Below are 18219 nucleotides of genomic sequence, written 5' to 3'. Positions count from 1 at the left end.
GCACAGATACCAAGGGACAGCACGTAGACTATCATGGTTAAGATTGTGTCAAACTGGCCAGGCCATGATCCCCAGTGTTTCGGCAGTTCTATTACATTGTGATCTGCTGTGGTGCTGGTGGGGGTGAGGCCTGTGGTGGCTCACCACCCTTTCAGGCTTTCCATCTCTGCCACCTGCCACCTACCTTTTCCTGATGGATCCTGCAGCTGCCTCCTGTTTGTCTGACCTCCAGTTCTTCGGTTCAGCTAGCTGCTTGCTTGTGGTCTTGCCTGCTGATCTAGAGATTTGTTCATCTTCACAGCTCTGCTCTCTGGCCTGCCAACTTGTGTTCACCACCCCCATGCCTACGTAAATCAGGAGTAGCCTGGAACAGCCTTGTTTCTGGCCTGCTGTTCTTGCGTTCACCGGCCCCTGGACTATGTGTCAGAAGTCTTTCCTGCCCCAAGGACTTGGGATATTACAGTCTCTAAAAACTGTGTGATCCATCTCCTTGATAAAAATCTCTCCATGTGTATATACATATTTATGTGCTTTACTGGTTTTGTTTCTCTAGAGAACCCAGCCCAAGAGAGAGGGTATTAGCTACATTAATGGAAATGGAGCAACTAGATTTGAAACAAAAGCATGTTCACACATTGTGAAGAGTGTAACCAGTATCAATGAACAATGGGAAGGTAAACTGTTGTGTATACCTTCACTGAAAACACAATAAAATATTATCCCAAAGAAAAAAGGGACAGCATTACCTTTAAATACATTTCTTAGCTGTGGCCTTCAATTCAGAAAGTGGAAAACACCTTTCCGTAACTTTCCTCCCCTTTTTCAGCTTAGGAGTAAATCTGACAAAGGCTTAACTTGCAGAATTTATTATGAAATTAACTGTAAATTATACATTTTAAGTTTCATAAAGTTAAAATTATATCTTACAATGTATGTAACTTTTGAAAATAAAATTACATCTTTAAACAAACTTTTTCCTATAGTAAAAAATACATCTTTCACCATGAAAAGCTGTTTTTTGAGAAATTTCATATACCTGTTAAGTAAAAACACTGTCAACTAATATATCACTATTTCCAATGTTAAGATAACTGAGTATCACCTAGTGTTCAATTTCTGTAGCTCCTTATCACACAAAATTCAAAGTTGCTATTCAAACTTATGTTCTAAAATCACATTTTGAAAAAATTTTTAATGACCTTGGCAACGTCATATGATCCAAGTGCGAGCTATCAAAGATAGTGTGTAAGAACACATAGGGCTACGTTACTGTGAAAAAAGCCCCATCCATTTTGATCTCAATTGCAAAATTCTGCCTTCCTTAAATTTTACCAAAATCTCAAGAGAACGACCAGGTAATCTGAACATACAACAAAAAAAACCCCAAAACTGTACAATAAACAGGCTGTTCAAAGTAGGATTCATTACGACCCATGATGATACCCAAAACCTCCAATTGCCAGAATAGTTAGTCACAGAAAAAAAAAAACATTTATTTCTTCTGGGTTTTTTTTGGTCTTTGTTTTTAACAGCAAATATTGTGGTCTTTTATCCTTAAGTCTCATTGCATTAAAAAAAAAAAAAAAAAGTGTGTTATTTGACCTAAGAAAATTCAACATTCAGTTTTAATACAAATTTAATAAATACTTTAAAACAAACACTGAAAATATATCACCCTATTTTAACATGTTAAAGTTTCAGTCTTCTTAACTGGTGATGGTCAAAGTAAAACTGTAGAACAATCTTCAGAAAGACTGGTACTTGAAATGTTGAAATTCAATTTAGATCTGTAAATGAAAAGAACATCAGATTCACAGAAAAATAATTCTTAGATTATAACAGTCTACTGTATATAAAGAAGACTTCCACTCCTATAGGCTACCTAGGAAATAAAGTAAATCTGAATAAAAAGTTCTGTACACCAGATTCTTCTCAGTTCTGGTCTGCTGCCAATACATATTCGTGAGCTTTTCTGAATGTTACATGCTATGCAGAATACTCTTTAGCATCTCTTTCCTTTTGTGTTAATAAATACATTTTTATTTTGGAGCTGGGTGCAGACATGGGCAGCATTTCTTCAAAATGGTGTGAATTCCACCAAGTAAATCTGATCATAGAAGTAAAGACTAGGATCCCTGTAAGACATCTGGAGAAACATTCACAAGCAAAAGTAGGATTTCAACACGATAAAGGCTTACAACAAAATGTTCATGATAAATTTCTTTAATAATCATTATGTGCACCATTGTTTCCTGCCAGCCTGCTGGGCCTAATTAGAATCTTGGCACTGATCCAGGAACATCCTCTTGCCCCTGCAATCCATGAGGAAAATCTTAACCCTGCATAGAGATCCTCAGCCTGGCATATGTGTAGATGGCTTGCATATTCATGCAAATACTCTGGTCAGGTTAGTTAATTTTTTAAAGAAGATTTCAACCGTATCTCAGCTATCAAAACGTTTAGATCTGCCATTATTACAGGCAGTTAGGTTCTTGCCACAAAATATAACAGCTAATTCTACTGGCAAAGTATTAAGTTTAGTCACAAAAATCCTCTGGCTCAGAGTCCCTGAAGGGAGACATTAAAACGGCAAAGCAATATGCTTATTTCTCATCTTTTTTCATTTTCTATTTTTAAGTATACTTTAAAATGTATGTAACAGTATAGTACTGGATCTTCAATAATTCATAAATGTGTACATCTACTGGATGATGGCTGAAACAATGAAATGATCTGGAAATACATCAAAGTATAAGATGTATTAGTGGACAAACAGAAGAGTACATTTGGCTGTATGTAATTTACTATATGTAAGCTGTTGATTCCTCACAGTGGTAATTTAGTTTTCAGTCAAAATTCTTTCAACTTCTCTGAATGTTTAAGCATCAAGATCACTTGTACTGCCCAGATCAGACTTCCTGAAAATATCTTTTTAAAAGTGCTGATAATTCTGTTGCACAAACTGTGTCAGGAACAATTGTTCCAGGCATTCAAAAATTTCAGCTTAGTATCAAATCACTGATTGTTATTATTTTATTATTTACATATACAGATGGTTTCTGAACTACATTTTTATTACAGGAGAGTTAAAAGCTAGCTATAGCACCATCCTAATTACTTAAAAAACAAAAATCAAGAAAATCAGAATGAATTTTACTTAAATACAGTAACAGCAAAAAAAAATGTGAAGTGTTTACTAAACACTCTTGTGGGTCTCAATGCCTTATATATTCAAGAAAAACACCAACTCCAAAGTGGTCAACAAAGAGAAAGCAACTCCAAACAAGAGTTTGCCATCCTGCTATCAGACAAATAAAATAACCACACCATATACACCCTTGCCAACAGCCTCTATCTTAACAGAGCTTTTAGAACATGTGATAGTTTCAACGTTAAGTCAAGCTGGTTGAAGTAAGATTCTTCTCTGAACACAGTTTCTTTTTATTTTATTGTTTAGATGAACGTTTACAGAATAAACCTGTTTCTCGTCAAACAGTAGACACACTGTTAATGACCTCAGGATGTGTCAACACTCCTTTCTCAACCCTGGGCTCCCTATTACCAGCTTGTCTCTTCCCTCCTACCTTCCAGTCCCTGTCCCAAGGATGCTGTGCCCCTTTAGTCTTGTTTGGTACATAGGCCTGTCCATTCTTTGGCTGAAGGGTGGACCTCAGAAGCGACCTCACTACTGAGCTGAAAGGGTGTCTGGGGGCCACAGTCTCAGAGTTTCTCCAGTCTCTATCAAGCCAGCAAGTCTGGTCTTTCTTTTTGAGTTAGAATTCTGTTGTACATTTTTCTCCAGCTCTGTCTAAGACACTCGATGTTTTGATTCCTGTCAGAGCAGTCAGTGGTGGTAGCTGGGCATCATCCCGTTGTTCTGGACTCAGTCTGGTGGAGGCCATGGGAGATGTGGTCCATTAGTCCTTTAGACTAATCTTTCCCTTTGTCTTCAATTTTCTTCATTTTTCCCTTCCCATGAAGGGGTGAAACCAGTGGCATATCCTAGATGGCCGCTCACAAGCATTTAAGATCCCAGATGCTACTCACCAAAGTAGAATGCAGAACATATTCTTTATAAAACATGCCATGTCAACTGAGCTAGATATTCCCTGAGACCTTGGTCCCCAGAGCCTTCAGTCCAGCAACTTGGTCCTTTAGAGAATTTGGAGCTTCCATGACCTTGCTTTGTACAGGCTGTGCTGTGTACAGTACTTTAATGTTTCCATTAAAGAAGGCGTGTTCTCACAACTGCCTACATTTTCAAAAAAGCTACCTCCTCAGACACTTTTAAACAAGTTATGATTATGGCGTATCTTACACTCATTAAGAAAGCTAAGAGTGATCTTTTCAGGAAGAAATACTTCTAAGATTGTTAAGGATTCTCAAAGTGAAAACAGTTTAACTAGCTGGTTTCTGAATATTACTGACTATTCTAATACAATGGTAAGTCTCGAAATATAATTTTAACATAACCATTCAACATTCGAGTTAGGGAGAGAGTTGGTTTCTCTGCAGATAATTTACAAATAAAATAAAAAATACAAGATTCACCCACTTACATCATCAATGTCTTCATCATCATCTCCAATGTCATCAAACTGTATTTCATCATCATCTCCAGGGCCAAATGTATCTGTTTCATTAATTTTAGCTAAAGACACAATAAATGTACTCAGTATACATTTAAGGTATTAAAATGAATTGCCCACTAAGAGGAACGGGTCTGACACAAAAAATGAAATAACTGAACTGAAAAAAATCAGAGTCTCACAAGTCAGATTTTAATTCAACAAGTTTCACTGCAAGAAAAGTCCTCCTAAATTCTACTAACAACCCTATTATACAATGCAAACACTGTACAATAACATACCCAGAAATTTACTAAGTCATTACAATGGAAAGTATATGCACTATGGGATTAAGCAAGTGCTTGCAATTTATCCTCAGCACCTATAAAGCTCTCCTCAGAGAAAAACAGCTAGTACACCAAAAATTAGCTGGACTTACCAACTTGGATTTAGCAAAAGCATATTTATCCCTGAGCAGTGAAAGTGAACCAGGAAGTACTAGTCCTTTTTCCAGGTAAATGGCATGTCCTATAATGCCAAAACAGTCTACTATGCTAAAAATGACTAACTGAAGAGGGACAGTATTGCATTCGTTGTCGAAAACAACATTTTAAGATCTATCCTTAAGTACAATATCATCACTGATTGGATAACATCCAGACATCTACAAGGAAGACCAGAGCAAAAGTACAACCCTGATTATACCCCACCTGAATTTAGAGACCATCTCAAGAATTGATTTGACGTGTTGAACGCTAATGACCGAAGACCAGATGAGTTGTAGAATGACATCAGGACATCAAGTATGAAGAAAGCAAAAGGTTATTAAAAAGAAAGGAAAAAAAGACAAAAATGAACGTCAGGACAGACTCTGAAACCTGCTTTTGAATAAGGAGTAAATAAAGCAAAAGGAAGAAATAAACAGCTGCACAGAAGATTTCAAAGATCAGCTCAAAAAGACAAATAAAGTACTATGATGAAACGTACAAACACCTGGACTTAGAAAACCAAAAGGGAAGCACGAACTGAGCATTTCTCAAGCTGAAAGAAGGGGACAAAAAGTTCAAGCTTTGAGTTGCAATACTGAAGGATTCTATAGGCAATGTCGAGTGCTGGTGGTACACTGGTTAGCTTAAGAGCTACGGCTGCTAACCAAAGGTAGTTTGAAACAATCAGCCTACTCCCTTAAAACCCTATAGGGCAGTTCCACTTTGTCCTATAGGGTGGCTATGTGTAGGAACTGACTTGATGGCAATGGGTTTAGTTTGTTACAGACTTTAAGGGCAAAATATTGAATGATACAGGAAGCATCCAAAGATGGAATGAAAACAAAGAGTCAACTGTGCCTTAAAGAACCATTCTACTTTTCAGGAGGCAGCATATAATAAAGAACCAACAGTACTGAAAGAAGAAGTCTAAGCTGCACAGAAGGCACTGGCAAAAAAGAAAAAGGCTCCAAAAATTCACAGAATACCAATTGAGATGTTTCAACAAACAAATGCAATGGTGGAAGGACTCACTCATCTCTGCCAAAAAATCTAGAAGACAGCCACCTGGCTAACTGATTGCAAGAGATTCACATTTGTGACCATTCCAAAATAAGGGTGACCCAACAGAATGCAGAAATTATGGAACAATTATCATTTCTATCATGTCCAAGTAAAATTTTGACGAATATAATTAAAAAATGGCAACAGCATTTTTTACAACATTGAACAGCCAGAAATCCGAGCAGGATTCAGGAGAGGACATAAAACAAGAGAAACCACTGATGTTGGATGGATCCTGGCTAAAAGCAGAGAACACCAGAAAGGCATTTATCTGTGTTTTATTGACTATGCAAAGGCATTCGACTGTGTGAATCCTAACAAATTATGATTAACACTGGGAAGATGGAATTCCAGAGCACTTAACTGGGCTCATGAGGAACTTGTGGATAGACGAAAAGGCATTCTTTCAGACAGAACAAGAAGACACTCCCTGGTTTAAAGTCAGGAAAGTTGAACGTTACAGTTGTACCCTTTTGCCATACTTATTCAAACTGTATGCAAAGTAAATAAACCAAGAAGGTGAACCATATGAAGAGAATGGGGCACCAGGATTGGAGGGAGGTTCATTAACAACCTGAGATACAGATGACATGACCTTGCTTGCTGTAGGTGAAGAGGACCTGAAGCACTTACTGATAAAAGATCAAAGACTACAGCCTTTAATGTGGATTGGATCGCAACACAAAGAAAACAAAAATCCTGAGGAGTGGACCAATAACAGCATCCTGATAAATGAAGATATCGAACTTGTCAAGGATTTCGTTTTACCTGGATCCAAAATCAATGCCCATGCAAGAAGCAGTCAAGAAGTCAACCAAAACACTGGATTGGCAAATCTGCTGCAAAAGACCTCTTTAAATAAAGTGCTCAAAAGCAAAGATGGCACTTTGAGGACTAAAGTGCATCTGACCCAAGCCAAGGTGTTTCCAATCACCTCAAATGCATATGAAAGCTGGACAATGAATAAAGAAGACAAAAGAATTGATGCATTTAAAGTATGGTGTTGACAAAAAATACTGAATATATCATGAACTGCCAAAAGAATGAAGAAATCTGTCTTCTAAGAAGTACAACCAAAATGCTCCTTAGAAGTAAGGATGGGAAAGCTTCATCTCACCTACTTTGGACACGTTGTCAGCAGGGACCAGTCCCTGGAGAAAGACATCATGCTTGGTAAAGTCAAGGGTGAGAGAAAAAGAGGAAGATCTTCACTGAGATGGATTGACACAGTGGTTGCAATCATGGTCTTAAACACAACAATGATTATGAGGATGGTGCAGGACAGAGCAGTGTGTTGTTCTATTGTACACAGGGCCTCTGTAAGATGGAACTGACTTGATGGCACCTCACAACATAATGCCAAAAAAAAATTCACTGGGATTTTCACGCCTGTGTATTTTGTTGTCATAAAAAACTACAATGGAGTAAAATACAAAAATAAAAATACCTGCCAAGTGAAAATTATTGGCTTAGAATACAATACTTTCCCTCTTTGACGGTATCATGACACATATTTTTATTTTTCCAACTTCTATGCAGTGAGAATGTATTTTACATTACCAAAAAAAATGGTTAAAAAAAAAACCCAAAAGGATACTACTATGTAAACATGAACTGAATACTGTTTTCTCTATAAAAATATATAGTGTTGCTCTTGCTTAGATGAAAACTTGAACTCTCTTCAGGAAAAAAAATGACAAAAAATATTATCATAAATGTATTCTGTTGACAGTATATACAAGTCTGGTGTTTTCCAACTTATATAAACTCCTTTCCAAAATTATAATTACTACGAAAAGAACTGTATTTATTTCTAAAGTGCCTAAGCCATATAAAGTAATAATCATTGCCATCAAGTCAATTCCAACTCATAGTGACCCTATAGGGTATAAAGAAATGAAACCAAACCTGTTTCTGGTGAGCCAATTCTGACTCATACCGACCGTACAGGACACAGTAAAACTCACCACTGGGTTTCTAAGAAGAAGTTGGTTGATACTAACTACTGACCTCTTGATTTTCAACAGCCTCAGCTCTTAAAAACTGCACCACCAGGGCTCCATAGAATGTAAGTTAATCAAACGAAACCCGATGCCGTCAAGTCAATTCCAACTCATAGTGCCCCTAATGGACAGAGTGGAACCAATCCATTGGGTTTCGAAGGAAAGGCTTGTGGATTGGAATTACCAAACTTTTGGTTAGCACCCAGAGCTCTTAACTACATAGCCACCAGGGCTCCCCAGAGTACAGGCAACCACATTTAAAACTATGTAGTACACATTCAACAATATGTACAACAATCACAGTTCAATTAAAATCCATTTACCTAAACAGAAACAAACTAACACTAGGTAAGAGGGTAATACAGAAACTCAGAAATTACCATGCTCTGGAAGCTCGCCATATGCTTTCAGACTTCTAGCTTCATCTGCGTTATATTTTAAAATTACATCAGCCTTGTTATCCTTTAAAACAAATAATCAGTTATTCCAAAATATCATCAGTCGTTTCATCAACTACTTTTTGGTGAATATAAAGAAAAAGCTCACTATTCTTTCACAAATGCTCCTGCTTTCTTACTCTCTTAAAAACTTCGCTAGATATAAACCAGTAGAATGCAGCTTGCATGCATGACTCAACAGTGATTAGGTGTCTTAAAAAAGGACACAGATTTCACTTCAGTAAAAGCAGAAACGGTGAGGCCCAATTTTATATTACTTATTATTTATTTTGATTAGAAATTTCTTAAATAAAAAAAAAAAAACCATGAAAATATTCTACAGGTAGAAAAATGACCCAAGGAAATCGATATATCTTTCTGTGTCAGCGGTTTGTAAGGTATGTTACAGATGAGAATCTCCTGGACAACTTTAAAAATAGATGCTACTTCCTGAAGATTGACTAAGTGGATCTGGAGGTAATGCCTAAGAATCTGTATTTTTAAAAGCTCTTTGTGTTTCTGGTGCAAATATCCTACTGAGTACCACTAAGAATGTTTGCAGGACCCCATTTAAAATGATATGACGTAAAGTAGGGGAAAAGTTTATTAAGTTGAATATTTACAATTAATCTAGAAGAGGCAACTAAAATGATCACAGTGAAGCAACGGCAGTGTGCAACAAACCAACACTTATGTGACTGCAATGTGCATACAAAATAAAAGGAGACACTGAAATACAGATTTGATTCAGTAGGTCTGAGGGTGGGTACAATAACTGGAATTTCTAACATACTTCCCCAGGTGACAGCAATGCTGCTGGTCTTTGGGCCACTCTCTTTCAGCAAAGGTATAGAAAAAAATTCACAAAATATTAACAATCGGAAGAGTTGGTCCTAGCTGTCATTCTACAGTTAGATTATTACTACTTTCAGAATCATGATTTTCCTGCCCCTCAAACAGGGAATAATTATTTTACTTCTTGAGTTTATTACAAAGATCAAAGTATATAATGGGCATTAAAAATAAGACATAAAGACACTATAATTTTCTATCTTTGAATATAAAAGAAAAAATCAATGGCCAAGTGTATAAAAACATATTTAATGTACGATTTATCTATAAACAGAGATACAGAAAGCAGTAATATCAGCAGGAACAGTAAAGGAGCCCCTAAAATCTACTCCTTTATAAAAGCAGTGGCAAAAGCTGTCAAAATCAATTTTGTAAGAATTCTAGAAATTAAGCAAATGTTTACAACAATCCAAGGAGTGTTTATTTAAAAGAAAAAAAAAAAAAGAAGGGGGTGAAATTTCAGTAAGAACAGCTTTCTGATGCCTTAACTTACCACATTCAAATTTGCATTCTCCTCTCCCTAGCTTCAGAACCCGCCCCCCAAAAAAACCCACTGCCATTGAATCGATTCTGACTCATAGCGACCCTACGGGACAGAGCAGAACCGCTCTGTACAGTTTCCAAGGAACACCTGGTGGATTCGAACTGCTGACGTTTTGGTTAGCAGCTGTAGCTTTTAACCAGTATGCTACCAGGGCCCTAGCTCCACAGCAGCCACACAAATCAGCAGCCTACAGGATAGAATGGGTTTGGAGCTTTCTGAAAAACCCATCTTAGGAAATGTCTGGAGTTCCTGGGAAATTCCACTTCCTGGGCCCTGGCAGCAGAGTGGTTAAGAGCTCAGGCTGCTAACTAAAAGTTCCGCAGTTCGAATTCACCAGCCGCTCCTTGGAAACTCTATGGGATGCTTCTACTCTGTCCTATAGGGTTGCTAAGAGTTGGAATCAACTCGATGGTGGTGGATTTGGTTTTTGTTTTTGGGGCTTCTCTTTACTAGACCTGACTGACAGCTCACTCAAGTGGCAACATTTTCCCCTCTGGGGATTTTACAGGAAAAAATAATCAGTGGAAATTGTGTACCTCTGCAGCTACCTTAACTGGTGGTAACAAAAATCAGATCATGAAACTTGAGAGAAAAAAGCTGGGGAATGAGATGTTTACGGGGAACTTTGAAAAGCTTCAACATATTCCTGCAAATGAAAAATGCCATATGCATTGTCAGTGTTGTTTTTAATGCTTCAGGCCCTCAGCTCTTATTCTGGCTGACCATGAGGGACTGTGCCAAAGCTACAGTGTAGGCTAAGGGAGAATTATAAACTACCAGCTGGACTGTTCAAGCCATCCAATACACACTGAGCCAATCTGCAAAGGCTGAGAAGCTTATGAGTTTCAGGCATTGAAGGAAATCTCAGTTCAACCATTACTAGTAACTAAGCAGAGGCTTCAATGGCCACATACAATACAAACTACAAAGAATTAGTTCCGAAAAGTCACTAAACAAACAGCAACACAGAAATTCCTGGGGAAAAGGAATCTAATTTCAAACAGGAAATGTGTAGTTTTCAATAAAAAAAAATTAACATACATGGAAACAAAGAAAGGTGTGCTTGTACACAGGATTTAAAAAAAAAAAAAGCAACACATGCTACCACTCTCATTTAAGAAAAAGTAATTTTTTAAGCATTAAAAAAAAAAAAAGCCATGAAAAGCACAACAGGTACACTACTTAACTTCTCATTTCGCCACAGAACAGTAAAAATGACAGTCTGCATAATACAACTTCACTGACTGAATGCCTTGCATAGTGCCTACAACACAACTGGCCTTTAATGAGTGAATGATGGCAGAATAATCTGTGGTATTTATACAAAAACCTGTAAAAGCTCACCTCATATTATATTTAAAATAAAAACAAAGAAAGACAGCAATGTTGAACCAGTCTTGCCATAAAATATTTGTACTGCTGACTAACTGTGGGAACTATTCAGAATTAAAAAAAATATTATAGTCTTTAACAGCAAGAGCAAAAAACGAACCAGCTGCTGTTGAGTTGATTATGACTCTTGATGACGCCTTCTGTGTCAGAGTAGTGCTTTTCATCATGGGGTTTTCAACGGCTAATTATTTTTTTAGAAGCAGGTCACCAGGCCTTTCTTCTATGGTGTCTCTGGGTGGACTTAAGCAGTTGTCTGCAAACCTATCAGTTCACAGACAACCACTTAACTGTTCACACCACCAAGGGACTGAGGCTTGACCACCACTGGCCCTTAATGAATGTTTAATGACAAAATGATGAGAAGGTGTATTGAGCTGGAACTGGTCAAATACACTTTTATCTTATTTTTAAACATTAATGACTTATTAAATGCAAGTATACAAATTTAAATGTAATTTTTACCTGATAGTCTCGTAGACCAACCAATATAATGTCTGAGGTATTTATCCAAACCTATGAAAGCAAATTTACTGCATATTTTATTTAAAATAAAGGCAAAAAGTAAAGAGCAATGTTAAACCAGTCTTCCCACAAAACCACCCAATATTCACCCACTGTCACAAAAGTCTCTTTTAAGATAAGGAAAAACTATACTACTGACAACGCTGCTTATCTGTTTCACAATTTCTAAAACTTAGGTTATAAATTATGTAGCAGTTTCAACTACATGAGCTGAAAAATTCCAAAACAATGATCCTTTGTCTTGGCTATTAGAGAGTTTTAATCACAAATATCCCTAAAATATTTAATTATCCAAAATACATAAGAATCACCATCTGCAAAACATACTCACCCACTTACTCATAAAGCTCCCAAAGCCCCATTAGTTCAGGGGAAAAAAAAATCGAATCATTACCAGAGCTGAAAGAACTGATTAATGAATCTGCCTAACCTACTGGAATGAGGAACTAACTGCATTACATTGCCAACGTGGCCCACTTGTTATCACACTTAGGTAACTGAACACTAATGCAACACTATCACCTCAAGTATTGGGTATTTAAATATCTCTATCTACTACTGAGAAACCCTGGTGGCGTAGTGGTTAAGTGCTACAGCTGCTAACCAAGTCGGCAGTTCCAATCCGCCAGGCGCTCCTTGCAAACCCTACGGGACAGTTCTACTCTGTCCTATAGGGTCACTATGAATCGGAATCGACTTAAAAGCACTGGGTTTGGTTTTGGTTTGGGTATCTCTACTACTATTTGTTTCCCCAAAACCTAAACCTAATGAAGGAACATGAATTGCATTTAACTAACAGTTCTCTGGTCTTTTTTAGTCTAAAATGGCTCCACAGACTTTTTTTCCTTCACAGTACTAAGCACCTAGGCCATTTGCTTTATAGACTGGATATGTCTGTTTCCTCATTCTTTGGTTCAAATTAAACATCTGTGGAAGGACTACAACATAGATAATGCAACTGATTCTTTATAAATGAAATCCTCAAAAAAGTTATCAATGATCTTGTTTTACTTATCATGTATATCACTGTTCTAAAAGTCTTTTCAGAATTGATAAAAAAAAGAATTTCCCGGCCCATATAAATCAAAAGCAGGGTCACTTAAAAAAAATTTTTGTATTGAATTAAAACAAATCTCCACACCTACCTTTTTTCTCAGTTTCCCTCTAATATGACATAACCTCTTTACACCATCAAAACACATTGCTTCTAATCGTCCATTTCCCAACATTTTGATTACCTGAGCATACTCTGAGGGAAAATAAAGAGTATAAGATATTGTTCAACTCTTATTAAAATATAACAATGTGACATCCGAAGGAGGAGGGGGAGGAGGTAATGAGGGAATAGACAAGTACTGCAATTTCTTCAAACCACCACCATCTGAACTTAGAACTAACTTCGAAGAAACATCTACTAATTTATAATTACAAAAATAAACTGAATAGTTACACTGTAAGGTTATTATGCCGAAGTCCATTCTATTAAACCCAGTGAAGCTAGCTTACCTCTCCATACTTTTCCAGCATAGGAAAAAATAAAAAGATAATGAGCAAATATACCCTGAAAATAAATTTAACTTCTAACGGAAGTAAGAATGACAGAGGTTAAATAAGTAGACATCTTTAGTCAAAACATGTTTTGTATAATTTAAAGGTGTTTGGCTTTTTAGCGGCTTATAGGTACAGCATGAAGGATTCTATCAAAAGTTCTATATAGAAACAGGTCTTCTGTTAAAAACTGTTGAAAATTTTTGAGGCAAGGGGAGACATTTTAAAGTAAAATACATGTTAGAAATATTATAGTAAAATCTCTTGTGATGTTTGATTTGTAGTTATCAAAGACAACGCTTTGTTCTTGCTGAAGTATTCTGGGCTAAAATATCATGGTGTCTGTAACAAAGTTTAAAATGGTTACCAATAAAAATGTATAGGCACATACACAAAGAAAGAAAGAAGGCAAAACACTAACAACTGAGTAACACATGGTAAAGGCTATATTGAAGTCTGCCGTACCTATGGTCCAACTTTTATAGGTTTAATTTATTCAAAAATACACACACACATGAAACAAAGTGCTCAAATCAATTTATTTTGTTTTTTGTATCTTGGTCTGCACTTGTAAAAACTTTATCAGACATCTGCTGCCGTCAAGTCATTTCTGACTCATGGCAACCCCATGTGTGTCAGAGTAGAACTGTGCTCCACAGGGTTTTCAATAGCTGATTTTTCCGAAGATTGCCAGTTCTTTCTTCTTAGGCACCTCTGGGTGACCTCCAACCTACAGCCTTTCAGTTAACTGCTGAGCATGTTAACTGTTTGTACTACCCAGGAACTAAAATTTCATTTTACTACATGATATTATTATATAGTGGTACACCAGAAAACTGAAGGCTTAAAAAGGTCTTAGGATTTAACCAGCACAAATATCCATCATCTGTTCAACAATGTACAGCACTAACTTCTACGAAAAATGTAAAGTACAGAATTTTCAACAATAGTTTTTTAGGGTAAAGCTCTGTTATATCATGTCTTTTCGACTATATTTACAAAAATGTGACCAAAGAATTCTCTATCCAAACAGAGTACATTAAAGAAATAATTGTATAAAGATATGTTCTGCAGAAATGTGGGTGATGATAAATGGGGAAAACAAGATGGAAATACAGAACCGCTCAGGATTATGACAAAGACCCCTTTTAGGTTTAAAGACTAAAATTCAGATTAAAAAAAAAAAGTTAATTAAAAAAAAAACTTTTTAACTTAAAAAGTCTTACCTTGTCCATCCTCTTTAAACACCAACTCTCTTTTTTCAGATTCATTCTCATTCTTACCCCTGCGCCGATTTTTACCTCCTTTACCTAATTGATTAAAAATGTTAATAAAAAATTAACTGTATTAATGTGTACAGCAGTATTTTAAAAAACAAATTAAAATAAGGTTTAAAATCACTTAGAGAAAAATTAGAACTACACCACTTAGACAGCACTACAAGATGAGTTTTTTTAAATTAACCTGTTTACCCAGTAAGATTAAATGTATAATTTGCCAAAGATTCACTTCGGTCCTTTATCAGAGACACGTATTATCAACCCCTTATCCTTCTTGAGATCACTGGTATTGCAGTGGTTAAGAGGTCAGCTGCTAGCCAAAAGGTGAGCAGTTCAAGTTCACCAGCCGCTCTCTGGAAACCCTAAGGGGCAGTTCTACTCTGCCACATAGGGTTGCTATGAGTCTAAATTGACTCAACGGCAATGGGTTTTTTAATTCTTCTTGGGCAATTGTTCTGGAATTTTTTGATATAAAAGTAGAACTGATATAAAAATATACAGAATATTCCATTATCCTATGACAGCCATTAACATTTTCCTACTCACCCTTTCAAAAAAGACTCCATATATTCTCTTCTGTAACTTATTTTTTACCCTACTCAGTAACATCAATGTCCTTCTGTATCAACAGATCTACAACAACATTTTAATTACTGAACAGAATATCTAATCCCCCATTTTGGTTACTTGCAATGTTTCACTGTTACACAGCAATCATTCACTAAAGAGTCCTGTATAAACAACTATAAAAGGTTAAATTTACCAAACTTCCAGCTTAAGGGTTCTGTATCCACCTTCTTAGGCTTTTGACTAGCTGCATTAATTTATACTCCCACCTACAAAAAAGAAATATACCTAGTCCTGTCACCCTATTAGTTTCACCTTTACAATCCTTTATAATGCTAACAATCTAAAACCACACTTCATTCTATTTTTGCATTTTATAACTGAAGACAAACCGCTCTTGATATATTTACTAACTTTATTTCCTTGTTCAATTTTACATTAAATAATCAAGGAATTAGAGTACTTCACTGCATTTTATTCCCTTCCAGAGTTGAAATCATTATGGCAATCTTTTCCAAAGAATTATGCATAAAACTAACAGCAAGGAAGTGCCTGAAGCAACAAAAGGTTCAAAACCCAAATGACATCTAAAAAGTTTTCACCAAAACCAAACCCAGTGCCGTCGAGGCAATTCCAAGTCATAGCAACCCCACAGAATAGAGTATAGCTGTTCCATAGAGTTTCCAAGGACCACCCGGCAGATTCAAACTGCAGACCCTTTGGTTAGCAGCTGTAGCACTTAAGGACTATTGCACCAGGGTTTCCAATGTTCACCTAGGCCCTACAAAAACACATTAATTTTTTGAATGTGTGACCCCAATACTCCCCAGAATGTTTTTCCCTTTTTCAAAATAGGTGACTGAGAGCCTGACAGAACTAATGCCATGATGAACGTGTAAATTTTTTTCTTTCCTCTGCCTCCCTCCTCGTTGACATACCTCTAGTTAATGATTTTGTTTTGACCTAATGTTGATGAATTTGTTCTTTGCTTTAAACTGATACAAACAACCGTTTGTTCTGTCCACCACCTGTTGCTTACAACCCCCATAGGAAAATGAGAGCCCAGGTAGCTGAAATGTACATCTCTAGCATAACAAAGAAATGCCTGGCAGGTATCTTTTATCACCATCTTGTAATGTGTAACTCCTCTGGTCCGGCATTCTGTGGACTACAAAGACATGCCTGACCACTGTAAAAGTCTGTATAAGCGCTACTGTAAAACACCTCTTTGGGATTCCATAGAGACAGGCTGTGTTGCAGCTGGGTCCGCTATGATGTATACATTCCCTTAATAAACTTTCTCACTCCTTCTGACTTGGAGTATGTTTCATTGGTTCCACTGCTCCACGGCAGGGACCCAAATCGGTAACAAATGCATCGCTCTTCAGGCAGTTTCACATTGCTCTACACTACTGTAAGGGTTACGTGGGCTTCTACAATTTCTTGGCCCACGCAGATACTGCAGCTGGGTATTCTTAGGGCACGTAAAAACTCGATTTCCAGAAAGAGAAAAGTATTCTACATTTGAAACCATTAATCATGTCAAATTGTTAAAAGTTACTTTAAGTTCCATAGAGCAGTGATAATACCTGCTTTGTTTACTGACTTATATACCAACGTATATTAACTGATTTCAGGGCTTAACTCCATGCTTGAGAACTGCAAAGGGCCCCACGTGCGAACCCGGACCCGTCCCTAGGGGTGTCTCCACAGGTCCCTATCATTAGCGGTCAGTCTAGCGTGAATTAGGAGCAAACTCCCACTTTCTCCCGCAAGAAACACCACAAAAATGGCGTCAGCTTCAGTCCCATGTTATCAAACCGGGAGACGGAAGTAACTTCCCAGCTCTTCTCCAGAGCCGCGCGAAAGGCCCCTAGCCGCCTACAAGCGGGACGGAAAGGAATAAAGTCACTGCGGCCGAGGCAACACGGAAACCGCGGGCAAGGCCGGGAAGACTGTGCTTAGCACAACCAAGTTCTCTGAGTTCCGGCAGCTTTACCTTTATTCTTAGGCATGGTGGTGACTGCGGCCTTGCGTCGTCTCAGACTCCTTCAGGCGGCGGCAAATTCTCCCAGAAACACGCAGCACGAAGCGAGTGCTGTAGGCCTCTCGCCATACAAAGACAAGCCTCACAAAAAGCGTACTCCTCCGAAATCCGCTTGCGCCTATGCTTGTCAGAAGCAAATGGCGTTGCGGCGGCCTGCGTCACTTTTCCGCGCCTACCGCTGCTGGACCCTCCCCCCCGCCCTATGGCGCAGGCCTAGCTAGCTGACGTCTATTTTACGCGCAGTAGTAGAGTCCCGGTTTGGAGAGTTTGGGGTGTAAGACCTGGGTACAGGGCGGGGCTGTGAGCAGGAAAGAGGCTGCGTTAGGGTCAGGTGGGCGGGACTACAGGAATTGTTTTAGCTGAGAGCGAGTAGAAGGGCTGCTGCTCGCTGGGGGCAGGGGTGTGGTGCTTTGTGACAAAATCACATCTCTCGCTTTAAGAAGTTGCTGACTCATTAACATCGTAGTTAGCTCGTATTTAACAAGGCCCTTTCTCCCACCCACCCAGATTGTCTGGCAGTGCGACAGAGTACCTATGTTATCCATTACGAAAGCATAATGTTTGCAAGACACTTGTTATTTTGAATATGTCTTCTCTACCTCGCTGTAAACCTTATGAGGCAGAGACTGTAATACCTGTTGCTTAACCCACTTGCTTCCTAGCACTTAAAACTGTTGTCGTCCAGTCCGTTCCAACTCATAATGACCCTTTATGACAAAGTAGAACTGCCCCATATAGTTTCCAAGGAGCGCCTGGTGGTTTTGAACTTTGATTAGCAGCCGTAGTTCAGAATCGCTAAACCAAAACAAAAACACAAAACCATTGCCGTGGAGTCAATTCTGACTCATAGCGACCCTACAGGGCAGGGTAGAACTGCTCCATAGGGTTTCCAAGGAGCACCTAGAGGAT

The 18219-nt window shown here is 37.8% G+C and overlaps 1 protein-coding gene across 1 annotated transcript; it reads right to left on the bottom strand.

Annotated features, from left to right (window-relative positions):
• Positions 1-1491: 1491 nt before the first annotated feature.
• LOC135229079 (eukaryotic translation initiation factor 1A, X-chromosomal) lies at positions 1492-17442 on the bottom strand. Its single transcript, XM_064278875.1, has 7 exons — positions 17263-17442; positions 14643-14726; positions 13014-13117; positions 11809-11859; positions 8502-8583; positions 4560-4651; positions 1492-1787 (listed from the first exon to the last, which is right to left on the bottom strand). The coding sequence occupies exons 1-7, from the start codon at positions 17276-17278 to the stop codon at positions 1782-1784; spliced, it is 435 nt and encodes a 144-aa protein (XP_064134945.1). The 5' UTR covers positions 17279-17442; the 3' UTR covers positions 1492-1781.
• Positions 17443-18219: the final 777 nt, after the last annotated feature.

This window comes from Loxodonta africana, chromosome Y (genome assembly GCF_030014295.1).
Source record: "Loxodonta africana isolate mLoxAfr1 chromosome Y, mLoxAfr1.hap2, whole genome shotgun sequence".
In the NCBI taxonomy this organism is placed as follows: Eukaryota; Metazoa; Chordata; class Mammalia; order Proboscidea; family Elephantidae; genus Loxodonta; species Loxodonta africana.
Note: the sequence above shows the minus strand (reverse complement) of the source record. Positions and strands in the feature narration are given on the sequence as shown.

Bases quoted from the DNA above. Each gene is read 5' to 3' on its own strand.
- LOC135229079 (XM_064278875.1), bottom strand. The intron at 11,860-13,013 runs GTAGGTGTGGAG...TTGCTTTCATAG, and splicing joins GAGGGAAACTGAGAAAAAAG to GTTTGGATAAATACCTCAGA. The intron at 4,652-8,501 runs GTAATTTCTGAG...TTGTGTCTTTAG, and splicing joins TGGCGAGCTTCCAGAGCATG to CTAAAATTAATGAAACAGAT.